General features: G+C 33.3%; 1 protein-coding gene across 1 annotated transcript in view; it reads left to right on the top strand.

Moving 5' to 3' along the window:
* Positions 1-12,764: 12,764 nt before the first annotated feature.
* LOC134853502 (uncharacterized) overlaps positions 12,765-26,717 on the top strand; it is a 44,581-nt gene continuing 30,628 nt past the window's right edge. Inside the window, exons 1-2 of the mRNA XM_063869502.1 lie at positions 12,765-12,874; positions 13,580-13,752. Of these exons, the coding sequence (XP_063725572.1) occupies positions 12,843-12,874; positions 13,580-13,752 (205 nt within the window). The 5' untranslated portion in view covers positions 12,765-12,842. The remainder of the gene's footprint in view (positions 12,875-13,579; positions 13,753-26,717) is intronic.

Here is a 26,717-nt window from a genome sequence, read left to right as displayed (position 1 = left end):
TTCTTCTAGAAAAAGAATTAGGAGGATTGTTGCTAGGGCGAATGTGATGATTGCTTTCTTTATACATTTGCATATTGTCAAGATGAGGGATGATAGAAATGTTATAAAAATTACAAATAGTAAAAAAATATCTGTTCTACTAAAAATGGTTCGTATCATTTAGATAAGTTTTGTGAATCGTACCTGTGGATATAGTCAATAGCTTTCGAAAGTTGGAGGTATAGTTCAAATAGGGAATAGAAAATTTAAAAAATATTGCAAAAAATGATTAAGATTATTACAAAAGATTCAAAGGTATCAAAAAGAAATATGATTAAAAGTTTAAATATCGTTAAAAAGTTTATGATAATGTTAAGAATTATGTTGACTGGTCGAGAGAAGAGCATTTGAGAAATGGCTTCTCGATCGAATATTTTTTGGTGTTTGAGGCAATTTTCAAGTGTGGTCGGATTATTTATTGGTTTTTTGACAAGTGGGTTGAATTTTGTAAAAAATTGTTGGGGGCAAATTTTATGGTGATCGGGAGGTCTTCTTTTTCTTTATTTTTATTTGTCAAGTGATCTGGGGTATTTTTGAGATTTTTATATTTTAGGCTAATTAAAATGGTCGTTCTTTTACTTTAGGCTAATTTAACATATTTGTTTTGGGGGTATTTGAGGTCTGAGTTGGGGAAATATTGTTGATTTTTGGGTTATTAGATAAGGGAGGGTTATGATATTATGGTGATATTTATTTTAGTTGTCAAGTTGGAGTGGTTTGCTTATTTTGGACCTGGAGTTCGTAAAGTTATAGTTATAGATGGAGTTTAATATTGTTCGTCTAGTTGGTTTGTGTTAGAGTTAGAGAAGGTGACGGATTGGATGAATCCTATTGGCTAGTTTTGAACTAGAGTCGCTGCGTGTTTGTCAGCATGTTATTTTGAAAAATGAAAGTTCAAAATATTTCAGAGGTGCAAAGATTTTGAAATATAAGATTAAAGCTGCTTTTGAAATTTAACTTTCTTTAATATTTTAGATTGTGGGATGAATGTTTTATAGTTTTTACGTGGTTGATTTCTAAGTCGTGATGACTCTCTATGTTCTGATTTGTCGATTTGTTCTTGGGGTATTATTTTTTCTGTCAATTTTCTATGTTTTCTTTCTTTTTGAGGTATATTGTGATCTAGCTTTTTTGTATTGTTTTTCGTTGTAGTAGATTTTTTATTTTGGCTTTCGAGATGAATGTCGGGTAGTTCCTTTGTTTCATTCTCCGTATGTGGGTTATTTTGAATAATTTTTAAACCTGTGAAAGAATATAATTGAGTTAGTTCGCGTAGTGCGTATTCTTTTGGGTAATAAGGTAATAGATTGTTTCGGTGTTGGACAATTTCTTTTTTGTCTGAGTCGGTGATTTTATATGTGACATCAGTGGGTTTGGCAATTATTTGGTATGGTCCTTTACGAAGGGGTTGTAATTTTTTAGAAATTCCTTTTTGAGTGTTAAAATTGGGTATTAAAACAAATTTTCCAATTTTTAAATCGGAGGCTGGTGTAAAGCGTGAATTTATTTGTTCATTAATGTTTTGCCTTTGTAATAACTTTTTTGTTACTTTTTGGTAAATTTCATTGTGTTTCTTATCTCTGTTTAAAATCCATTCGGTGTGTGTACCGGAGGCTAATTTAAGAATTTGTGGGTGATGAAAATGATCTTCATCGTGTGTGTGTAAAGGTAGGTTACAACAAATTGAGTCTTTATTCGGTTGACAAACACTTTGTGAATTTTTATGAGAGTTTGCTGAAAACATAATTGGTTTGCGTGGCTTTTGATTAAAAACCATTTCATTTGGTGACATTCCTAGAGTTGTCGTGATTTGTGAATTATATGCTAAGGGGAATAGTTTTTCATCTGCTGACCATTCGATGTATTTTGTATCATTTCCATTGATGATACATCTAAGATATTCTTGTAGTGAACGGTTCATACCTTCGACTAAGCCGTTTGTCCAAGGTGCATGAGATGTACGTGGTTTGTGTTTGATGTTATATAAATGACATAATGTGATGATTTCATTATTTATGAATTCCGTACCGTTGTCTCTTACTAAAATTTCTGGTAGTCCGAATTTGGCTATCCAGTGTTCATAAAGTGTTGTGTAAGCGTAATAAGCGTTACAATGTGGTACTGGGTTAAGTGCTACATAGTGTGTAAATGCATCAACAATTACCATAATTTAGGAGTTTCCTTCGGATGATGGTGAAATTGGTCCTTTTGTATCAAATGAAATACGGTGGTTAAAGTACAAACTTTGTCCTTTAAAGTCTTGTTTTTGTGCTAATTGTTTTTGATTTGGATAAGGTTTATTTAGCTGACATACTATACAATCATTGCATAGTACTTTTATCCAAATTGGTGCATTTGGAAAATAAAAGTTTTGTATAAAATTTGAATATGTTTTCTCTGATCCGGAGTGTCCTTTAATGTTTTGTGTATGTGAGATATTAAAAGCTATGAGAATCATACTTAAAGGGAGACAGGGAACTCTAGGTTCATTTAATTTGTATTCTAGGAGGTCTGTGTTTTCATTAATTGTCGTATTATTAAATTTTCGAAAATATCGAAGGAGTGTTTTATTTCCTAATATTGTTGTATCTGCCTTTACGGGTTTAAATTTATATTTGTGCCCTGATTTGAGTTGTCTAATTATTTGGTCAAGATTTTGATATTGTTTCAAAATATTAATTGTAATTTTATCTGTTGGGGGGAGAAAAATATTTTCTATTTCTAATTTTGATAAAGGAATTGTATCAAGTGGGTCATGAAGGTCAAAAACTTGATTTATTGTGTATTTTGAGTCGTTTGTTTGCGGTCCTGATAAATTTATTTTATCAGTTAGATTTTCTTTTTCGATTAACGGGGAAAAGGTCTTTTTTATGCGGGTGTTGTTTCACTCTTTTTTGTTGGGTGTTATTTTTTATCCATTGTGAATATGGAATTGGTTTAAAAAGTGATGTTCCAAGTAGATCAACTTCGTAGTGGTTATTTTGGCAATCTAAATAAAGTGGGAAGTGTTGTAAAGTATTTATTTGTGATTGTTCAACGTCAGTTTTTACTGCATATTTGCATTCTAGTCGGGGTGATGTTTCGTTTTCTGCAAGGTAAAATTTTATATTTTTGGGTATTTCAACTGTAGTTTTACGTGTAAGTAATTCAGGTGGTGTATTTCGACTTAAAGTGTCTGGTAATGCAAGATTCTTTCCTGCTGTCCAAACTATATGTAAGTTTGGGAACTTCGTTAGAATTAATTGAAATCTATAAACTCGGTGATTTGGATTAGATTTTTGTGTAAAGAGAAAAATGATTGGTTTGTGATCTGTGAATAGAACTGTTGGATGTTTTGATCCAAGTATCAGAAATTCGTATTCTGTTAGTGTATATATTATGGCTGTACATTCTCTCATTAAAGTTGAGAGTCGTAGCTCTGCTTGAGTCAATAATCGAGAATTTGCTGATATAAGATTCATTTTGTTTGTGCCATTGTGTGATTGTAATAATGCTGCGCCGATGCCAAAATTCGAAGCATCGCACATTGCATAGAATGGTTGATTTGGATCTGGAATTGTGTTTGAAATTTGTTCAGTCAAGAGTTTTTTAATTTCTTCAAATCGTGCTTGATGTTCTGTGTTCCACTCAAAATTATTTTGTTGTCTAAGTATATTATAGATTGGTTTTAGGTATAATTGCATTTTATAGACATATTTGCTTAAAAAATTTAACATTCCAAGGAATTCTTGGATTTTCTTTTTGTTTGTTGGTGGTTGGAGTTTCTGAATTGCATCAATGCGTGATTTTAATGGAGTGATTGTTTTTCTTTCTATATTGTGTCCTAAGAATTTAACTCGTGTTAGAAAGAAGTGTGATTTATCGGGGGCGGCCTTCAGATTTTCGTTCTGAAGTATATTGTGATAGTGTTCTAAAACATTAAACATTTCTTCTTTTGTCTGTGATTGCATAAAAACATCGTCTAGATAGGTGATTGCGTTTTTCTTTAGTATTAGTGGTCTAAAAATTTTACTCATGAAAGCTGAAAATGCTGCTGGTCCTATGGATATTCCATAGAATAGGCGGTTGAATTCATATTGCTGATTTCCAATAACAAATTGTGTTAAGCGTCGCGATTGTTCATCTAGTGGCATTTGATTATATGCACTATTCATATCTGCGGTTGTAAAGTATTTTCCGTTTATTTTTGTTAAAATAACTTGTATTGGTTCAATGGGCCAATTGCATTTTGATTCGTCTATTAGTGAATTAAGATATCTAGCGTCTAGAACTATTTTTAATGATTCTCCTTTTGCTAGGATGATAACAGGGTTGATAAATGTGTTACCTTTTGGTTGTTCTTCTTTGTTTACCGGTGATATAATTTTGTATTGTTCTAAAATATCGAGTAATCTGTTCACTTTATCGTGTAAATGAATTGGTACTTTACTTGCTCTTTGTTTTTTGAAAACTGCGTCAGGTTTTAATGGGAGATGTAGTGATGAACTGATTTTGCCAACATCGAATTTGGATGTTGCATAAACTGATGAATATTTTATTAGCTGTTTGGCTAACTTATCGAATTCGTCTTGTGTTATTTGTGAATGTTGGAAATTAAACATTGTTAAAAATTTCTGTTGATCCTCTGTATAGTTATTTATGTTGAATGTAGGTTTGAAATATGGGGTTTTTGTGAAATAATCTGTATTTCTTTTTTCATTACTTATTGAATTATTTATGGATAATTCTTCATTAAGAATTGTGGATTGACAAATATCCAATAATTGGAGTATATTATTTACGCGGTATGCTTTTTGTGTATTATTGTATACATGTAACGAAATAATATCTGAATTCGAGTTTTTCAAATATTTTATGGATGAAATTGTGATTTTGAAAAATTTATGAATAGGTTTGAATTCAAAGTCTGACATATAGAGTTGTTGTTTATTTTGTTTTTTATCATATTGGTGAACTTGTTTTATTGAAAAACGATATATGTTTCCTGATAGTGGTTTCAGGTGTTTTCTTTGTTGGTTATATATTGGATAAAATTTTGAAAAGAATGGTGGTTGTTTATTCAATCTTTGAAAAAATGTTAGGGATGTGTCTTTTGTTTTTGTGTATTTATCTTTGATTAGTATTTTACTATTTAAGATGTTGATTGTTGGTATATATTTAGAGATAAATGGTATTCCAATGATATTGTGTTTAATATCAGTGATGTGAAATATTTGTTTAAATGGTTTATTTAAAATTTTATTTTGCTCTATTGTTCTTGTGGGGAGAAGAAATAATTGAATTTTTCCATAATTTACTAATGTTGATCCTTGTGCTGTTGCTAGTTTACTGGAGGTTTCAAGAGGTGTTAGTTTTGGGTGTAATGTTTTTATCTCATTCCATGTGGTAATGTTTATTATGTTTGATTCTGCTCCTGAATCAATTAAAAAATCAATTTCAAGATCTGGTTGTTGAAATTCTTTGTTTCTTGGACTTTCTACAAGAAATGATATTGTCCAAATTTTTTCTTCGGGTTGTTCTTTTTGTATATTTTGATAGATGTGATTTGTATTAAAGCATTTTGTTTTGTCTTTTTCATTGGATTGATTTGTAGTGTTGATTTCGTTAGTTTCTTGTGCCGTTTGTGTGGAATGGATGGGTTCAATATAATAATTGTGAAGGAGTTCTAATTGATTTTCATATATGTGTGATGAAAAAGGTTGTTCATATATAATAGGTTCGTAGTCATTTTCGACTGCTATCATATTTATGGAGATAGTGTTTTCTGTATCTGTTTCTGAATCTGATGATCCACAGTTTATTTGATTTAGTTGTAGTTCGTCATTTACTGTGTCATCAATACCTGGGAGATCTGATGTTGTTTCTGGATTTGATTGTACTTGATTAATATGTCTTTGATGTTTAGTTGTACTACTTCTGTGGCGATTGTTAGAATTATTATAATGGTTATTATTTCTGTGTGGTGATTGGGAATAGTTTCTATAACGATTATTATAACTTGAATGTCGATTTTGTGAATTATTTCGTGATCTGTTTTGATAATTATTGTTGGGTCTGTTATAGTTTGATCTGTTGTATGAGTTATTCCTTGATCGATTGTTCGGGTAATTCTGGTTTCGGTTGTTTGAATAACTTCTATTTCGATTATTGGAGTAGTTCCTATCTCTATTATATGATGAGTTTCGTGACTGATTGTTTGGATAGTATTTATTCCTTGATTGGGAATTAGATCTAGAAACAAATTGTGTTGTATTTGAATTTGATCTGGAGTAGTTATTTCGACTATTCGGTCGATTGTAATGATTTTGTAACGAATTTTGTGTATTTCTTCGTTCTGGTGATCTTCCTCTATAACTTGAGTTATATGGTGATTGGGTTCTCGTGTAATTGGTATTGTTCGGAAGTGGTTTTCCTGAACTGTTGTTGCTGTATACATTTTTGTTTGGTAGATTTTGGTCTTTCTTCATGTATTGATAGAATGATTTATTTGGTTCTTTATATTTTTGAGGTTTGTTTTGATTATCCTGTTGTTTTTGTCTACATTCAGAAATACTATGTCCGTATCGTCGGCAATAATTACACCATTTTTTGAAAGATGGTTTGCCTTTAAAGTTTGGGTGTTTTTCATAAATATTGAGTATTTCAGTGATTTTTTCAACGAGGTCTGTATCTGAATCCTGTATATGGTTGATATTTGTGGTATTTGTTTCGATTCTGTTAACATATTGTAATTTCAGATTTTCTGTTTCTTCAAGTTTTATTGTGATTTCCGCTTGCTCTAGTTTGTCTACTAGTTTTCGAAAGTCTAAATCGGGCTCTCGAATTGAGGAGGGATGGGATGCTCTCTTTTTTATTGCTATTTTCCTTAATTGAGTTGTTAAGATCATCAAGATTTCTGTCATTTTTGTGTTTTTATAGTCGTGTGTATTTAATGAATATGCTTTTCGAACTAGTGTTTCGATACGTACTGCTAATTGTTTGATGGTTTCGTTTGGTAATCTGCGAATTTCATTACATAAAACTCTTTGTTGTTGTTTATTTCTTTCGGAGTCGAACATTTTTGAAAATTCTTGTGTAAATCTTTTCCAATTTGATTTTATTTCTATGGGCAATACTGAAAACCATTTTTGGGCTGCGCCATCTAAGGTTGTTTGTATCAACGCTGTGCGTCGATGTATCCAATTTTGATGTAGTGGCGTATTAATTGGTTCAGGTCCTATATTTAAAATTAAATTTGCTGTTACTGCATTTAAATAATCTTCTACAGAATATTCAGGATCTGTTCCTGTGAATACCATTAATGGTTTGTTTGATGTTATTGATGATCCACCCATAAGGTATGGATTCATTGTCATTTGTAATGATTCTGCGGCATTTGGCATTTGTGAAAAGTTTGAAAGTTGATTATTTGTTATTTCGTGTTGTTGAAGGTAATATGGGAGTGGTATTTCATTTTGCATTTGTGTTGGTTGATACGAGTGTGTAATCATTGGGTTTTGTGGCTGAATTGGTTGAAAAAATTGTGTATTAATTGGGTTTTGCATTTGTATTGGTTGTTGATTTTGTGTGTCTGTCGGGTGTGGAGAAATAATTCTATGATTTGTATATGGTTTCTGCACTCTTTGTCCACGATATTCTTGAGTATATGGTGCAAATATATCTGGTTGTAAATAATCATCATCAGAGGATAGATAATCCGTTTGATGAGGTGCTTGTTTTTTATTTTTATTCTGTTGAAAGAATGGATAATTTTCACTACGATCCTGTGAAGGATGTAAATTAGTTTGAAAATTTACTGAGTTGGTTGTTGTCATTGGATTATCCCAATATTGAGATCTTATCTGATTTTTATTATTTTTTTGTGGGTAATAGTTTGTTTTTGATGGATGTGTGTAATTATAATTGTGTTCCGCAAAAGTGTTTCTTTTGAATGTTCTGCGTGTTTTTGACGGTATTGTCATGGGTCTATATGTTTGATAATCCATTTGTGGATATTTTGGAGCAACCGAAGGTTTAACGGTTGATTGTAAGGTTACATGTGCTAGTGAAGTGTTTGTGTTTCTTGGTGTTGTTAAATGTGGACGTATCGGTGAGATACTTTGTTGTGTAGTTGTTGTTGTTTGGACGATTTCTTCATTTGTGAAGTGTGATGGTGTTTGAAAGTCTTGTTGAGTGAGGTTTCTAGTTCCATTAAGGTTTTCATTGTGTATGACGGTCGAATTCAAACTATTGTTTCGCGTATCGGGTAAAAATGTATTGTAGTTTAATGGTGTTGCATCAATGGATAATGGTATTACCCTTACATAATCTCGTGCATAAGATATTGTACTTATTGCCTGACTTGAGATTGATTGTGGGATATTTATGGATGCATAATGACACCATTCGGGGTCCCAAACGTAGTCTGATTGTTCTGTGATGACGGTATCATCGTTTGAATTTTGGGGTCTGAAATTTTTTCTCGCTTGTGAAATTAAATCTATATTATGTGTGAAATAATCTATTATAAACCATGCCAAAATTTTTTGTAAGTCATGTTTTGTATGTTGTGAAACATCATCTTTAGTGAAATTTTCTTTAATTATATTTAGAAAAGATGAGAATAGTGTGATTTCATTTCGTACCTTTATATGTTTGGATGTCTCATTCGGTGAGATATGCGGGATTGGGTTTTCGTTTTCTAATATTGAAATATAACTATATATTATTGCAAAAACTTCATTAGTAAATATGGAGTTAGCTCTTTGTGAGTTATGATATTGTATGCTTTTATATATTCTGAGAATACTTTTGAAAATTCTAAATCAAGGTCGTCTGTTTGAATTACATATTTGCGGTGATTCGGGTTTGGTGAGCTGAATTCTATGGTGTAGATTCCGTATTGTTGTGTTAAGTTACATATATCTTTCAGGTAGTGATCAATAATCTGTCTTTTTATTTTTACATCTGGGAACTCTGTTTTACATGGGCTAATTCCGGGTTCAAACAAATTTAGGAGAAAATTCTTGCAAAAATCATGCTGTCCTCTATTATCGGGTGCATCTACTAGGAAGGGGTAGATATCGTCATCGTCTGGACTATCTTCACTTGGAGTGTGTGTTTGGCTCATTTTTTCGTTTAATGACTGTTAATAGGTAATTATCGATGTGTCTAATTGGTTGATTCCAATTATACAAGTGTACTGGTTTGTGTTTATATTGCTTTTTTCTTCTTCTTTTTCCTCTTTTTGATGAATTTGAGGTTGTTTCTGAGTCGGAAAAATATAATTGATCGTGAATGGGGCAATTTTTATCTACAGATTCTTTTAATTTATAAAGTTCGTCTAAATTGTTGGCTTCTGATTCTGAAAATGCGTTTCTATTTTTGGAAAATCTTTTTCGTGTTATCTGTCTTTGTTTGGTTATTATTTTCTTTTTTAGTGTTTGTCGTTTTGTTCTAATATATCCAACTGTTTGTGTATGAGGTGTGATTACAAGGTCATATTTTTTGTTATCTATTTCACAGTTGTGTAAAACGGTTGTTTGTTTATTTCCTAGATTTTTAAATGACATAAGGTTTAGGATGACGGATGCAAAAAGTTGTTAGATGATTTCTATTTTCTTAAATTGTTAGTCCTTACGATTTTTTGGTTAGCTTAACCTGGGTCTATTTGTTCAGGGTTGGAGAGAAAAGTATATCGATTCCGAAGAATGATTTTTTACTTTCTCGTGGCTAGTATAAGCTAAGGTGTTAACTTACTTAATCTTACTTAGGGGTAGTGATTGTGTTCAAGGGTTGGAGAATAGTAAATCGATCCACAAGGTTCAGGTATAATTAGAACGCGAGTAGTTCGTTAGATACTATTTTAAAATCACTAAGTCTAGTGATTACAAGATAGTATTTTTGGTTATCTATTTCACAATTGTGTAAAACGATTGTTTGTTTTTTTCCTAAATTTTTGAATGACATAAAGTTTAGGATGAGGGATGCAAGAAGTTATTAGTGATTTTAATTTCCTAGACTGTTAGTCTTTACGAGTTTTTGTTTAACTTAACCTGGGTCTTGTTGTCCAGGGTTGGAGAGTAAAGTATATCGATTCCGAAGAATGATTTTTACTTTCTCGTGGCTAGTTTAAGCTAAGGTGTTAACTTACTTAATCTTACTTAGGGGTAGTGGTTGTGAATATAAAAGTTTGTGTTGGCTTTTGCCGTACAATCATGAAACTATATGGTAAGTTTCTACTTTGTCGTATGTTGTCTCTTGTTCGAGGTCTTCTTACGATTCCGGGTAGTTCTGTTATCGTTCGGAATATCGGCTCTGATCTATTGAGTCGTAGAGACATTTCGATTAAATTATCATCGTATAACATTTTGAAAATGTTTTGTCTAATTTCTAATCTATATTTGGTTAATTCTAAGCTATTAAGGTCTTATTCGAGACTTATGGTCGCACCAGATGAGTTATAACCGAAGTGGTTAATTCATAGAGTAATTTCGGATAGGGTACACCGTCTGCTCGTCATGCTATCTTATTTTCGGCCGGATAGATTCGTGCAACTTCTTAGTCTAATACCGATCCTAATCTTACTCTTATATCTACTAGTCTCAGGTTGTTTAACTAGTCTCTGCTAGGCTCAATAGATCTAGGGTATACTGGTTTATTGCGGCTGCTGAAGTTCTCTTGGAGAGGCAACTAATTTCTAAGTTAAATTCAAATCTCTCTGGTGCTGAAATTACAAGTAATTCCAGCACTTACAAATAAGTGGGTTGTTAGTTAGATGGATCATGATTGGTTAATATTAAATACTTTACAGTGGTAAAATATCTAAATTATCCAATCATAAAATGTAGTTTAGATCAGGTTCCAATAACAACTTAATATAAAAATCTCTAGACCATCTCTCATCAATATCCATCAGTTCCCAACCCCCTCGTTAAAATCGGATAAACAAATCCGACCTTGCCTGAAAGCACATAAAAATGGAAAACTTCTCGGACAATATAGAATTCAATTTTTGAATGATCACTCTCAAACTAGTCGCTACAACTCTCAAGCATTTTCTCTCTATTTTCCATCAAAAAAATTTCCTCGAAGGTATTGTCTTCGTTCCATTGAAATACAGTTGTTTGTGTCTGATTATGCGGAATTACTTCTCCTTTATAGTTTCAGCGCGTTGAGTTTTAGTGTGAGAGTTGAACAAAGATGGCGCTGGGAATGTTTTTCTGCCACCAAAATGGTTCTATGAATCAGAAAATCCCTATAGAGAAAGTGGAATTTGGAGGAGCTAGGGACACTGTATTGGTGGTTTTACCGTCAAGTCGAATATTGATGCTAGAGACAATTTGTTCAGAGAGACCAAAAGTATCCGTTCTCTTGTAAACTCGCTGGGACCACGCGGTTTCTCGTTCTATTCACTGGATGTCCGTGCTCACTGGAGAGTGAAAAAAAGAGTGTCTTTACAGGAGATTGACTTAGAGTAGGCTGAGAGTCTTCAGTCCCAAGTTGAAAGACTGGGTCCGTTTCATTATAACCACCCCCACCCGCGACAAAAAATGAAAAAAAAAAACTGAGAAAAAACCAGTTTGAGGCTAAATTAATTGAAAAACGCTTCTTTTTAACCAGTCCCATAAAAATATATTGCATTTCCTAGTAACTGTGTCCCAACTTTGCTATAAAAATTTTTATTTTCATTTTTCATCATTTTTTTTTGGGGGGGGGGGGGGGGGTGGGTTAACCGAAAATACCCAAAAGAATCGTCGCAGTTGCTTGTTGAGTAGCGTGCTGGTCCATATCCAGCAGTTGGTTTGGCTACAGAGAAGGAATACGACCGCTTAGGTTTGAGTTGCTTGACTGCGCCATCAAAAATTATCTAGGTACCGTACCATTATGGTGCAGTTAAAAAAAGTAATACGATTATAAAACAAGAAATGAAGTAAAACTGAATATTAATTTTTAACAACACGAAAGCAACTGAGTTCAAAGTCCAATGCACTGCTTTGACCGCTGGCAGGTAGGTGTTTTTTTGACATTTTTTGCTACTGTTATTTTTTGTATAATGGAATAAAACAAACGATGGCTCAAATCTCTAAAGTAAGAACGTTGAATTTTTTTCCAATTTTTTGATGTGCACTTGTTTTTTGTGATCAGTTAGAAGGCTCTTAGCAATTATTCTGATAACTAATTTTAAATATCGGGAATTTTGTTTTTTAAGTTCTTGTCTTGTATAGATGAATGCGATGCAAAAGTTTAGAATACAAAAATTTTCCTATTGTTATGGGTCATAGATCTAGAAATTTCATTGTCTGTTTGACATTTTTGCAGTAGTTTTTGAGTTTCTTTCCTTTTCAACTTTTATGCATTAAAAAGGCATCTTTCCAGTTTGTTTCTTGATAAAAGACTCACAGACCCCAGCCAGTTCGGAAGAGAAAAACATCCGCCGTTTTGTACTATCCGATGAACTTCTTTGCTCCTCCATATGCCTTTACAATGTGGCTCGAAAACTAACGCTCAAATTATGGCTCAAAAAATGTATAAAGTCATAAATCAGACTTTTTATCATCTTAAACTTATATATTCAAAAAGTTAGGAAAAGAACCAAATCGTGGAAAAAATTCTTTGCATCTTAGAGTACTTATAAAATGCCATTTGTTCATATATTTTTGAAAGATGTGCTTGATATCAATCTGGCTGGACAAATCTTTGCTTCGATGCTACTTGAAAATTATTGCATTATTTCACTTTTTTCATAAGAGTTTCAGAATCTCCAAGATCTTATGCATTTCTTTATAGAATTTTATTTTTAATATTCAGTTCCGGGTTTTAAAATGCAATCACAGAAAAATGTCCGCAATACTCAGTAAGTATTATAACTTTTTCAAAAAAAAATAAATAATGTAACAAGAATTTAAAGAACCATGTTGATGCCGTACTTAGTCCCTTTTTAATTCTTTTTGTGAAAAAATCTAACATGAAAATGCATTGTTAAAATTTAACGCCTGATCAAAAGTTAACCATTTGAATTATGGGTGAATCTACAAAACTTTCTGATGGGAGGTGATAGGTTTAAAACCCGCCCTGATCTAAAATATTTCAAACTTTTTTTACTGCTAGCCGTGGGGGTGGGGGTATACTGAGAAATTTACGTTTTAAATTAATCCTTTTCTTCAGGGGCGGATTTAGGGGGGGCGGGGGGCGGACGCCTCCCCCCCCCCTTCAGGGATTCGACCCCCTGCCGACCCAAAGGGTCCCCCCTTTGATACTTTTTCAGAAATCCATTTTTGGCCGACCGACCCTAAAATTTTTCTAAAGGCGCCTTTGGCGCCAATATATACTAACTTTGAGGGGGAGCGCGCGCCAAAAAAAACGCGTTTTTTTGTCAAAATTTTTCAAAAAGTGCCCAAAAATTATACTTTTTCACATGTAATTTGTAAAATTCCTTCTTCGTTCAAAATATAATGTGAAAAATTGAATTTTGTTCGAATATAATGTGAAAAATTGAATTTTGTTCGAATATAATGCGAAAATGAAAATGTGAAAACTATTTGCATTTCTTTAAAATTAGTTTCCAACTGGGCGATGACATCTCCGACCCCTCCAAGATCAAGGACCCCCTCACTCTGTTGGAGCAGCTGAATGAGAAGTACAAGAGACAGAAGGCCATGTACAGGGAGACCAGGGACTACTACTTCCGACTCAACCTATTCGTATTCTACCTCCCTCTACTCATTGTACAAGGTTGCTACACTTTTTAACTGCCATATTATAGGAGCAGGTTGTTAGGAGCAAGATTAATTGTATCTTTAATTGCGCAAAAAAACTGTGTATAAATTATTTTCGTATTCTACCTACATACACCCATTGTACAAGGTACATTGAAGACACCCATTCTATAGGCAGCTAACTGAACTTTCCGGTGTTCTTCCAATTGTTTAAATTCTTTATGGATTTTCAATTGGTGGAGTTGTGCAGATAATAATCGATTATGTTCCCTTCCTGAAAGCGGATTTATAATGATTTTCATGTTTTTGACTATCCACTCCCCTTATGGTATCTAGTGAAGAGATTCCAACCCCCCATTATAGAACTAAGTCGAAACTGGTAAGCATCTGTCAGTTTTGTACCTTGTAGCAATCCAACATTTGCAACAGAGGGAAATAGTTAGCCAGATCCCTTAGTTCATAACTATCATTACGAGCAGGGCAAACGAGTGTCTGTATGACTGTGGAACCCGGAAACAGACCTTTAAACTAGATCAAATCAATCAAAGAAACAAATCCCTACAAACAGAAAGATCAGAGAAAACCGACCTGAAACTCCGCCCGCAGAATACACCGTTTGCCATCGCAAAGATAGCCGAGTCGAGATTTTTGTCTAAATTGAAGCAAGATTTGAGCGGTTTGAGTGGTTTTTTCATACAATTGCGCTCAAAACCCCGCAAAAATGAGCGGTTTGAGAGTTTTTTTACTGCTTTTCAACAAATGTTTGAGTGGAAACATTGTCAAGATTAAGCCAATTGAGTTAGGACCGAAGTGTATAACTCATAGAGTAATTTCGGATAGGGTACACCGTCTGCTCGTCACGCTATCTTATTTTCGGCCGGATAGATTCGTGCAACTTCTTAGTCTAATACCGATCCTAATCTTACTCTTATACTATCTAGTCTCAGGTTGTTTAACTAGTCTCTGCTAGGCTCAATAGATCTAGGGTATACTGGTTTATTGCGGCTGCTGAAGTTCTCTTGGAGAGACAACTAATTTCTAAGTTAAATTCAAATCTCTCTGGTGCTGAAATTACAAGTAATTTCAGCACTTACAAATAAGTGGGTTGTTAGTTAGATGGATCATGATTGGTTAATATTAAATACTTTACAGTGGTAAAATATCTAATTTATCCAATCATAAAATGTAGTTTAGATCAGGTTCCACCCATCCGGGTTTTACAGAGTTTTTTAGAATAGTTTTTCTGTAATTCAAAGGATGGATGATGGACGTTGGTATTTGGCGAACATCATAATTCTTCTGGGTTCTCTTGTTAGAGAAGTTCCAGGTTCAATCGTTGTGTCTTCTCAAGACAACGACTGGGTTTTCGCAACAAACTCAAATCTGATTTCAGAATGGTTGGCTATGACAGGTTTTTCCGTTTCATGTAGAGAACTTCTTTTGTGTTTGACCTTGTCTGGGAATGGCGTGGAGGTTGTGCGTGGAGGGGATGCCTGGTTACTCGGATCTGTACGTATACTTGAACATCGAGGTGGTCATTGGTCTAGTTCAATGAAGTCCTTTTCTGCGAAGTTAAGTCGTACTCTAAATCCTTTGAGTTGTGATTGTGGGCGGCATATTGATTGTGGTTGGCCATTCTTTTTCGAGTGTAGTGGGGTCATTTTGTCTTTGGATGTTCGTCTTTGGTGTTGTTTGTTGATCTATATACTGCAAAGTGTAATTTACATTTTATAAAATTTTTATTAGTTCGGTGTTTTTGTTATGATTTTGGTTAGTTCTTTTCACAAAAGCTTTTTGTTTTAGTTCGGTTATTTTGAAGAGTTACTCACCCTTGAGTACCTCTTATTAAAAATAGAAGTGTGGTCACAAAGCGTGGATGTGTTTTATTATTTCTTTCTTAGACTTTATAATAGTCTTCAAAAGAATAAATTATCCAGTTTTAAACTGGGTTTATCCGGTTTGGGTACCGTTGGTTTCCTTTTCTTAGTCATGCTGTTATTCTATGTGTTGTGGTGTTTAGTAAGCTGCGTTGGTTAGTTTTGTTTAGTATATAATTTCTTTCCAACCGGGTTAAAGGAAAGTTTGAAACTTGTTATCGTGTGTTAGAGTTGTTGAGTGTGAAAACTTGAAACTGAAATTCATTATTTTAAACAATTCTTTGTGGGCGAGCTGTGCGAGTTTGGATAGAATTCTTGTGCGAGTGAATGAAAATATCAAAAGGTCAGTACTGCATTTGTGTTTTATTAATTTACTACATAGAATCTTAATTTTACTGCTAGTTTTGGGAAAAATTAAGTTACAAATTTTCATCATTATTAGATTTACTGCTTATGGGGAAACAATTTATAAATTAATTTACTACATTGGTATGAATTTTATTTAAATTAGTTTGTGCAAAATATTAATAGAATTTTAAACAATTTGAAGAAGTTTTCTATTTTTTATTTTTCTTTTGTGTATTTTGCAGATGATCGTGAGATGAAGACTAAAAATCTAAATAAAACATGGGTAAAGAATGGTTAGTGTTTTATTTTAAATTTATTAGTTAAGAATATGTATAAATTATACTTAACTGTTAGTCGTCGGGAAATAAACCGTGGGGGAAGATGTCGTGGATTATCTCGGAATTTGTTAGTAACTTTGCTAGTATGCGAATGATGTTTTTAGTTTGAAGCAGTGGCCAAAGCAATTGAAGTGCTTTAATGGTTTTTAGTTCTTCAGTGCCAACTGCAAAATCATAAGGTGAGTTTTGGATGAGATTATATAATTTGTGGTTATATTTAGTGTTGTGGATGAATTCTAATATGGGGATTTCTATAGGTTGAACAAATTCGGGTGGGATAATGAAGGGTCTGGAATACTGCTTTGGTATTATATTTATTAAATTGTTGGTGCAAAAAAATAATAGAGTTTTAAACAGTTTTGAAGAAGTTTTCTATTTTTTTATTTTTCGTTTGTGAATTTTTCAGATGATCGTTGGATGAAGGCTAAAATTCTAAACAAGACTTGGATAAAGAATGGTTAGTTTCTAATTTTTATTTTAATTAGTTAATAATATGTATAATTCATACTTACCTGTTAGTCGTCGGGGAAGAAACCGTGGGGGAAGATGTCGTGGATGAGATCTGAAGTTGTTAGTAATTTAGCTAAGATGCGGATGATATTTTTAGTTTGAAGCAGTGGCCAAAGCAATTGAAGTGCTTTAATGGTGGTTAGTTCTTCAGTGCCAACTGCAAACTCATAAGGTGTGTTTTGGATTAGATTATATAATTTGTGATTGAATTTAGTGTTGTGGATGAATTCTAAAATGGGGATTTCTATAGGTTGAACAAATTCGTGTGGGATAAGGAAGGGTCGGGATTCTTCTGCGTTGAAGGTCTTTGTGATGGGACAAAAAATATACATTTGGGTGATGGGATCATAATTGCGAAGAATACCGTGAAGGTTAGTACCTTTGATGCAATATGTGAAGTTAAGAAAAAATGGTGATGTGTATTTAGAGTTAATAAATTGAAAACGATGATGTGGTTGTCTTGATGGAGTGTGTAGGTCAAAGTGATTTTGTATAAAGCGGTAATATGTATATGTGTGGGTTTGTTTAGTGCGTAACATAATGTCGTGTGAGCAGTGCAAATCTCGTTCATGTGGTGCAAGGAAATGAAAGGTTAGTGAAAATAATTGAAATCTTTCTTTAAAACTTTCTTAAGCTTGTGTGTCGGTTAGTGCTTCAGAAATGATGTGGTCGAATTTGCGATCAAATATATTGAGTGTAAAAGCATATGGTGTTTTGATGAAAAATTTTTCTGTGATTTGTGGGTTAGCAAAGCGATCATCATCTAAAAAGTGGTCTTGGTTAGTTCGGATGATGTTGTGATCGTAATATTCTAGCGTATATTCGTTAGCTCGGGGTGCAGTGTATGTTTTTAGTGATTTTTTATATCCTATATAAGTAAATTGTCTATGTGTTAGTGGTGTAGTGAGTCGATATAGCATATCTTGATTTCTTTCTATATCGATGTGAGTATTAGATAAAGGTAGGCAAAGGGGGTTAGTAAAATGATAATATGATGTCCAATGAAGTGTAGGCATTAAAACTTGTTCGTCTACAAAGCTACGTGTATCGTTAGTATCGGTAGGGGTGTTCGAGGTATATTGTGGAAATGAAGGTAAGGTGATTGCTAAAAACTCTTTCGTGTTAGTGTGATTCGGATGATTAATATATTCACGGGCTGTTCCTGGTTTTGTTGGAAATGGGTGGTTTGGGAATTTTCTTTTGAAAGTGCGGTAAGCTCTATTAGTGCTAACTGATGATTCGGTGGATGTGGATGATGGTGCTAATGATGCGGTATAAGCTGATGAGGGTGTAGGGGTAGGTGGGTTTGATGATTCTATGGTTGATGAAATCTGGTTTATTATTGACGTGTCAAGGTGGAAGGGTTGTTGTTGTAAGGTGATAAAATTATCTAGTTCTTGGGAGATTTGGGGGGTGTCTGGAGAATTGGATGATCGGTCTGAATGAAGTGAAGAGTAGGTTGGGGTAACTTGTGAAGCATAGGAGGGTGTAGAAATGGATGGGAGTGGGTTATTTGGTGGGATTGGTTGAAAAGGGGGTTTCGAAAAAACTGAGGGATTGGTTTGAAAATTATTGGATGGAGATGGTCCAGAGTCGGCAAATTCGTCAGGGGTTCCAATATCTGGGTTATTGAGTTGTGAGATGGAGTATAAAACTGAGATGTGTGATTTAGTGTCTGAATTCATGCCTGATGTTATATTATTGGTTGGGAAATCGGGTGGTGGGAAAGCAAAAAGTGGAATTATTGTAATTGGAGTGTTGAGATTGGTTGGGTGGGAATTTGAGCGGTGTAGGGATCCAAGTTGTCGGCTCATCGTGGGCTAAAAAAATTATTATTTTGAGATTGAAAAGCGGTGGTATGGGGTTGTTCAATAATTTGTTCATATGTATTTTCATCTAGTAGATGGTGTGTCCTTATATGTTGAATGGGACTTTGTGATATGGTTGGTCTAAAATTGGGATTATGTGTTATTGCTAAATTTCTGAAATTTCGTGGGACTAGTGATAATGGATGGTTATGTGGTAGGGGTGGTAACTGTGGTGCTGTAGGCGTTATGTCTACATTGTTATGTTCTTCGTCATATGTGTTTTGTCTGGTTGCTATTTTTGTGTTGTATTCTTTTATTTGTGCATCTAAAAGACATTTGTTTATTGATGATGAAAAAATTCCAAAAAATCCTGCAAATAGGATGCGTGCTACACTTGCTTGTCTATTTACTTGTGTGTGTATAGCGCATGTATTATAGATTCCTTTTAAGAGTGAGAAAAGAAATCCTATAAAGTTAAACATTGCGTATAAAATAGTCAATTTTTCTAAGATGTAGTATGGCCATCCTAGAAAATCAAGAATTTCATTTTTGAGTGTAACAAAGCTAAAAATATTTATAGGTGAGATATCTTGTGGTCGGTATTTTTCACCGTTGAGATATATATAGTCTTTAATGTCTTTAAAATATCCGCTATAATCTTGTGTATAAATATCTGCAAATCCTGCTGTTTCGGTCAATTGATTGTCTTTTTATAGTGTCCATTTGTGTTAATAATTCTTGGAATTGTTGTGTTCTAATATGATGTTGTATATCGGATTTTGAATATATTCCAATTGATTGTAAGTCAATATTTGGGTTTCGAACAATAGCTCTAATGCTTTCAGGTGAAAATTTTTTGAGTGATTGCATTAATGTGGGGTATGGGGTAAGAAGGTAATATTTATCTTCATCAGGGTTCAGTTGTACTACATTGTGGCTGTTTTCTGATCCACATGGGACTGCGGTATCCCAGAAATAGGTTCGTCTTGAAAGTGTGTCAACGAAGTGAACTTTATTCTTATAAAAGATAGGGATTCTTTTATAGCATCGTTTATCTTCGAAAACATATAGTGGTGATACTTTTTTGGTACAAGTGTAAAACCATAAAATGTTTCCTTCATAGTCTAAAAAATTTGATCTATTGCCTGATAACAAATATCCTGCGTAGGGTATTTTTAATACTGCTAATGCAAGTGATTGTAGGATTTGTGTTCGTTCTAATTCGCATAGTTGGTGAAGTGTTTCTAATTCAGATAGTGACATTTCTTGAAAAATTCGGCTAATTGTGTAGTCTAATTTCATATCTAGGTGAATATCATAGTGGATGTTACCGAAATATGTACTATTCATTAGTGATAGTTCTTGTAAACGTGTGCTTTTAGTGTTATGGGGTTTTAGATGTCCACCAGGTTGGTTTTTAATTTTTTGAAAATCAACTGGTATATATGATGTTCCTTCGTTTATAGGGTGACTTGTGGCGTATGGGTCAATTTTTATTTTTCCAGTGGTCATGTCGAATCCTTTTTCGTATTCAACTAATATCTCGGAGTATTGTGTTTTGTGAAGTGAATTTCTGTATTTACATGCAAGTTCTGTTTCTTGATATATTTGAAAACGTGTCAATTTATTTTCTATGTTGTCTATGTTTCTAAAATTAGAACTTTGTCTTCGTGATGGATAGACTTGTTCATATGGAATTGATTGTATGAAATATTTTTCGTGAAATTTTATCATACGAGCGTGTATTTTTGCTACTTGAAATGTTGTACATGTGTCTTCGGGGAACCAAACAATTGTTGCTTGTGTTCGTGTTGTAGGGTCACAATAGCCTTGGTCGTTTTTACAAGGTAATCTAATTCCTTGATAGATCATTGTGTTGTCTGATAAATCGCGTGTGAGTTGTATTTTTTCGAGTTGTATTTTCCAATCGAAAAACATGATTTCTTGATATCCTTTATTTTTTGTGTTTGCTTTGCAGTTTGATGGGTCATTTAGACCAATGTGTGGTATCCAGTGTTTATCGTGTATATCATAAGTTAATCTTCCGTGTGCGCCGTTGTATGGGTATTTTTCATCTAATTTTACATGTCCTTGATATCTTTCAAGTTCTGCTTGATGTACAGAATCTGCAAAAACTTGGAAATATACTAGTTTTCTATCTGTGTTTTTATTTCTTGTGATATTTAGTCTGAGTAACTCGTTTTTACAATCTTCGGGATTGAGATGTAAAAGTCGTTCTATATTACTCTGGTAGAATGATTCGTGGTCAAGTCGATTTTTATTTCCATTTGAAACTTGTGAACAATGTACTTTCTTTTCAGAAAATGTTGCTGTGAATTTATATCCTATAACTGTTGTTGCTCGGGCTTTTGAATAGAGTGTCGCTATTACATTTGTTGTTTCTATGGCTTGTGGTTCTGTTTCGCATTGTGATACTTGTTTTATTGCATATTTGTGTAGTGTTTTTTGTTCGTTTTCTTCACAATCGTAATGTGTTACTAATAAATCTTGGGGTCCTGTGCGGGGGGAAGGGTTTATTTTTTCATTGGAGGATACTAGAAAATGGAGTTGGAGAAAAATTAAAATTTTTTAGAATATACATGTGTATGACAATCCTGAGTATGGGTTATAAAATGTGATGTAGCCAATTGTCTTTTTGGTATATCTGTCGTATTTGTATATTACTTCAGTTGTTATAAATGGTGGTGGTAGGGATTGAGCTGTTATATTTGGTGGATTTAATTGATAGAGATGTTGAGTAATGTTGTTTAATTTAACCGTGATTTCAAATTTTAATTGTAGACTATTTTGTTGGAGTATTTAGATGTTATGAGCACGAATGTCTTCGTGGATGTCTTGTCTATACTGTAGTCTGTTTAGTGCCCAGTTGTGGAGTCGGTTACTTTCTAGGTGTTGTCCAAATAATGGTGGAGGTGCTGTGAAAGTATTCCAGTCTAGTCTTAAAGGAAGATTTGTTGATGATTGTTCTCGATATCTAGCGTCGAGGTTATTTGGGAAATTTAAGTTAAAAGGTGGTGGTGAAATCTGGCTTATTGATGGTGTTGATGGTAGTGATAATGTTTCTGGTAGTGATGAGGATGTTGTTGTATCCGTAGAAATATCTATTGGATCATTGACTAAATTTAGTTCACCTTGTGTGAATGAATGTGTTGTCCAATATGGTAGTCGTGATGTTTGGTTTGGGGGATTAAAGGGGTTTTCACGTATTTGTTCAGATGTTGGTGTTGAACCTAAGTAATCTGAGGGTAGGCTTGAGGTGCTACGTTGTGAAAGAAGCGTAGGTGTCTCTGGTAATATACCAATGGGCTTTTCTGGAGTGTTTTGTGATGGGGATTGGGGTATATCAAAATGAACTCGGGGAGTTTGAAAATTTCTGTTTCGTCGAGGATGTATAATTTGTCTATTTATTTCTACTGTATTTTGGTTTTGACTAGGATTTCGTATTCTACTTAATTCTTGTGGTAATATTGGGTATAAGTTATATGTTGGTTCACTTAGAGGTGCTTGTCGTTGAACTGGTTCTAGTGGTTCTGATAAGCGAGCGTGTCGTTCTTCAAAGGTATATGGGTTATCTTGGAAGGAAATTCGTGTCGATGTTTGAGGGTTTTGGGTAGTTGAAGATGGTGTTGGGTTATCTTGGTATGATGTCGGTGAAGACTGACTATGTGATTGTTGGTTAGCAATTTTTGATGGTTTTTTATTTATTCTTTTAGTGAAAAAATTTATGTTTATTATAATATTCTTTTAAAAAAGAATTAGGAGGATTATTGCTAGGACGAATGTGATGATTGCTTTCTTTATACATTTGCATATTGTCAAGATGAGGGATGATAGAAATGTTACAAAAATTACAAATAGTAAAAAGATATCTGTTCTACTAAAAATGGTTCGTATCATTTAGATAAGTTTTGTGAATCGTACCTGTGGATATAGTCAATAGCTTTTGAAAGTTGGAGGTATAGTTCAAATAGAGAATAGAAAATTTAAACAAATATTGCAAAAATGATTAAAATTATAAGAAAAGATTCAAAGGTATCAAAAAGAAATATTATTATAAGTTTAAATATCGTTAAAAATCTTATGAAAATGTTGAGTATTAGGTTGACTGATTGATAGAAGAGCATTGAAGAAATGGTTTCTTGATCGAATATTTTTTGTTGTGTGGGGCGATTTTCAAGTGTGGTCGAATTATTTATTGGTTTTTTGACAAGTGGGTTGAGTTTTGTGAAAAATTGTTGGGGGCGAATTTTATGGTGATTGGGAGGTCTTCTTTGTCTTTATTTTTTTTTGTCAAATGATCTGGGGTGTTTTTGAGATTTTTACACTTTAGGCTAATTAAAATGGTCGTTCTTTTACTTTAGGCTAATTTAACATATTTGTTTGGGGGGTATTTGAGGGCTGAGTTGGGGAAATATTGTTGATCTTTGGTTTATTAGATAAGGGAGGGTTATGATATTATGGTGATATTTATTTTAGTTGTCAAGTTGGAGTGGTTTGCTTATCTTTGACCTGGAGGTCGCAGAGTTATAGTTATAGATATGCCTGGAATTTAATATTTTTCGTCTAGTTGGTTTGTGTTAGAGTTATAGAAAGTGACGGATTGGATGAATCCTATTGGCTAATTTTGAACTAGCATCGCTGCGTGTTTGTCAGCATGTTATTTTGAAAAATGAAAGTCTAAAATGTTCAGAGGTGCAAAGATTATTAAATGTAGAATTAAAGTTGTTTTTGAAATTCAACTTTCTTTAATATTTTAGATTGTGGGATGAATGTTTTATAGTTTTTGCGTGGTTGGTTTCTAAGCCGTGATGACTCTCTATGTTCTGATTTGTCGATTTGTTCTTGGGGTATAATTTTTTCTGTCATTTTTCTATTTTTTCTTTCTTTTTGATCTAGCTTTTTTGTATTGTTTTTTGTTGTAGTTGATTTTTTATTTTGGTTTTCGAGATGAACGTCATGTTGTTCCTTTGTTTCATTTTCTGTATGTGGGTTTTTTTGAATAACTTTTAAACCTGTGAAAGAATATAATTGAGTTAGTTCGCGTAGCGCGTATTCTTTTGGGGAATAAGGTAATAGGTTGTTTCGATGTTGAACAATTTCTTTTTGTTCTGAGTCGGTAATTTTATATGTTACGTCAGTGGGTTTGGCAATTATTTGGTATGGTCCTTTTCGAAGGGGTTGTAATTTTTTGGAGATTCCTTTTTGAGTGCTAAAATTGGGTATTAAAACAAATGTTCCAATTTTTATATCTGAGGCTGGTGTAAAGCGTGAATTTATTTGTTCATTAATGTTTTGTCTTTGTAACAACTTTTTTGTTACTTTTTGGTAAATTTCATTGTGTTTCTTATCTCTGTTCAAAATCCATTCGGTGTGTGTACCGGAGGCTAATTTAAGAATTTGTGGGTGATGAAAATGATCTTCATCGTGTGTGTGTAGAGGTAGGTTGTAACAAATTGAGTCTTTATTCGGTTGACAATAACTTTGTGCATTTTTATGAGAGTTTGCTGTAAACATAATCGGTTTGCGTGGCTTTTGATTAAACACCATTTCATATGGTGACATTTCTAGAGTTGTCGTGATTTGTGAATTATATGCTAAGGGAAATAGTTTTACATCTGCTGACCATTCGGTATATCTTGTATCATTTCCAAGCCGTTTGTCCAAGGTCCATGTGTACGGTGGTTAAAGTATAAACTTTGTCCTTTAAAATCTTGTTTTTGTGCTATTTGTTTTTGATTTGGATAAGGTTTATTTAGTTGACATACTATACAATCATTGCATAGTACTTTTATCCAAATTGGTGCATTTGGAAAGTAAAAGTTTTGTATGAAATTTGAATATGTTTTCTCTGATCCAGAGTGTCCTTTAATGTTTTGTGTATGTGAAATATTAAAAGCTATAAGAATCATACTCAAAGGGAGACAGGGAACTGTTGATTCATTTAATTGGTATTCTAGAAGGTCTGTGTTTTCATTAATTGTTGTATTATTAAATTTTCGAAAATATCGGAGGAGTGTTTTATTTCCTAAAATAGTTGCATCTGCTTTGACGGGTTTGGTTTTATATTTGTGCCATGATTTTAGTTGCCTAATTACTGGGTCAAGATTTTGATATTGTTTCAAAGTATTAATTGTAATTTTATCTGTTGGAGGGAGAAAAATGTTTTCAATTTCTAATTTAGATAAAGGAATTGTATCAAGTGGGTCATGGAGATCAAAAACTTGATTTATTGTGTATTTCGAATCGTTTGATTGTGGTCCTGATAAATTTATTTTAACAGTTAGGTTTTCTTTTTCAATTAGTGGAAAAAGGTCTTTTTTATGCGATTGTTGTTTTACTCTTTTTTGTTGGGTGTTATTTTTTATCCATTGTGAATATGGAATTGGTTTAAAAGTTGATGTTCCAAGTAGATCAACTTCGTAGTGATTATTTTGGCAATCTAAATAGAGTGGGAAGTGTTGTAGATTGTTTATCTGCGATTGTTCAACGTCAGTTTTTACTGCATATTTGCATTCTAGTCGGGGTGATGTTTCGTTTTCTGCAAGGTAGAATTTTATATTTTTGGGTATTTCTACTGTAGTTTTACGTGTAAGTAATTCCGGTGGCGTATTTCGACTTAATGTGTCTGGTAATGCAAGATTCTTTCCTGCTGTCCAAACTATATGTAAGTTTGGGAATTTCATTAGAATTAATTGAAATCTATAAACTCGGTGATTTGGATTAGATTTTTGTCTAAAGAGAAAAATGATTGGTTTGTGATCTGTGAATAGAACTGTTGGATGTTTTGATCCAAGTATTAGAAATTCGTATTCTGTTAGTGTATATATTATGGCTGTACATTCTCTCATTAGGGTTGAGAGTCGTAGCTCTGCTTGAGTGAATAATAAGGTTCATTTTGTTTGTACCATTGTGTGATTGTAATAATGCTGCGCCGATGCCAAAATTCGAAGCATCGCACATGGCATAGAATGGTTGATTTGGATCTGGAATTGTATTTGAAATTTGTTCAGTTAAGAGTTTTTTAATCTCTTCAAATCGTGCATGATGTTCTGTGTTCCATTCAAAATTATTTTGTTGTCTAAGTATATTATAGAATGGTCTTAGGTATAATTGCATTTTATAGACATATTTACTTAAAAAATTTAACATTCCAAGGAATTCTTGGATTTTCTTTTTGTTTGTTGGTGGTTGGAGTTTTTGAATAGCATCAATGCGTGATTTTAATGGAGTGATTGTTTTTCTTTCTATATTATGTCCTAAGAATTTAACTCGTGTTAAAAAGAAGTGTGATTTATCGGGGGCGGCCTTCAGATTTTCGTTCTGAAGTATTTTGTGATAGTGTTCTAAAACTTTAAACATTTCTTCTTTTGTCTGTGATTGCATAAAAACATCGTCTAAATAGGTGATTGCGTTTTTCTTGAGTATTAGTGGTCGAAAAATTTTGCTCATAAAAGCTGAAAATGCTGCTGGTCCTATGGATATTCCATAGAATAAGCGGTTGAATTCGTATTGTTGGTTTCCAATAACAAATTGTGTTAAACGTCGCGATTGTTCATCTAATGGCATTTGGTTATATGCACTGTTCATATCTGCGGTTGTAAAGTATTTTCCGTTTATTTTTGTTAAAATAACTTGTATTGGTTCAATAGGCCAATTGCATTTTGATTCGTCTATTAGTGAATTAAGGTATCTGGCGTCTAGAACTATTTTTAATGATTCTCCTTTTGCTAGGATGATAACAGGGTTGATAAATGTGTTACCTTTTGGTTGTTCTTCTTTGTTTACCGGTGAGATTATATTGTATTGTTCTAAAATATCGAGTAATCTGTTCACTTTATCGTGTAAATGAATTGGTACTTTACTTGCTCTTTGTTTTTTGAAAACTGCGTCAGGTTTTAACGGGAGATGTAGTGATGAACTGATTTTGCCAACATCAAATTTAGATGTTGCATAGACTGATGAATATTTTATTAGCTGTTTGGCTAATTTATCAAATTCGTCTTGTGTTATTTGTGAATGTTGAAAGTTAAACATTGTTAAAAACTTCTGTTGAGTCTCTGTGTAGTTACTTATGTTGAA

This window comes from Symsagittifera roscoffensis, chromosome 8 (assembly GCF_963678635.1).
Source record: "Symsagittifera roscoffensis chromosome 8, txSymRosc1.1, whole genome shotgun sequence".
NCBI lineage: Eukaryota > Metazoa > Xenacoelomorpha > Acoela > Convolutidae > Symsagittifera > Symsagittifera roscoffensis.
Note: the sequence above shows the minus strand (reverse complement) of the source record. Positions and strands in the feature narration are given on the sequence as shown.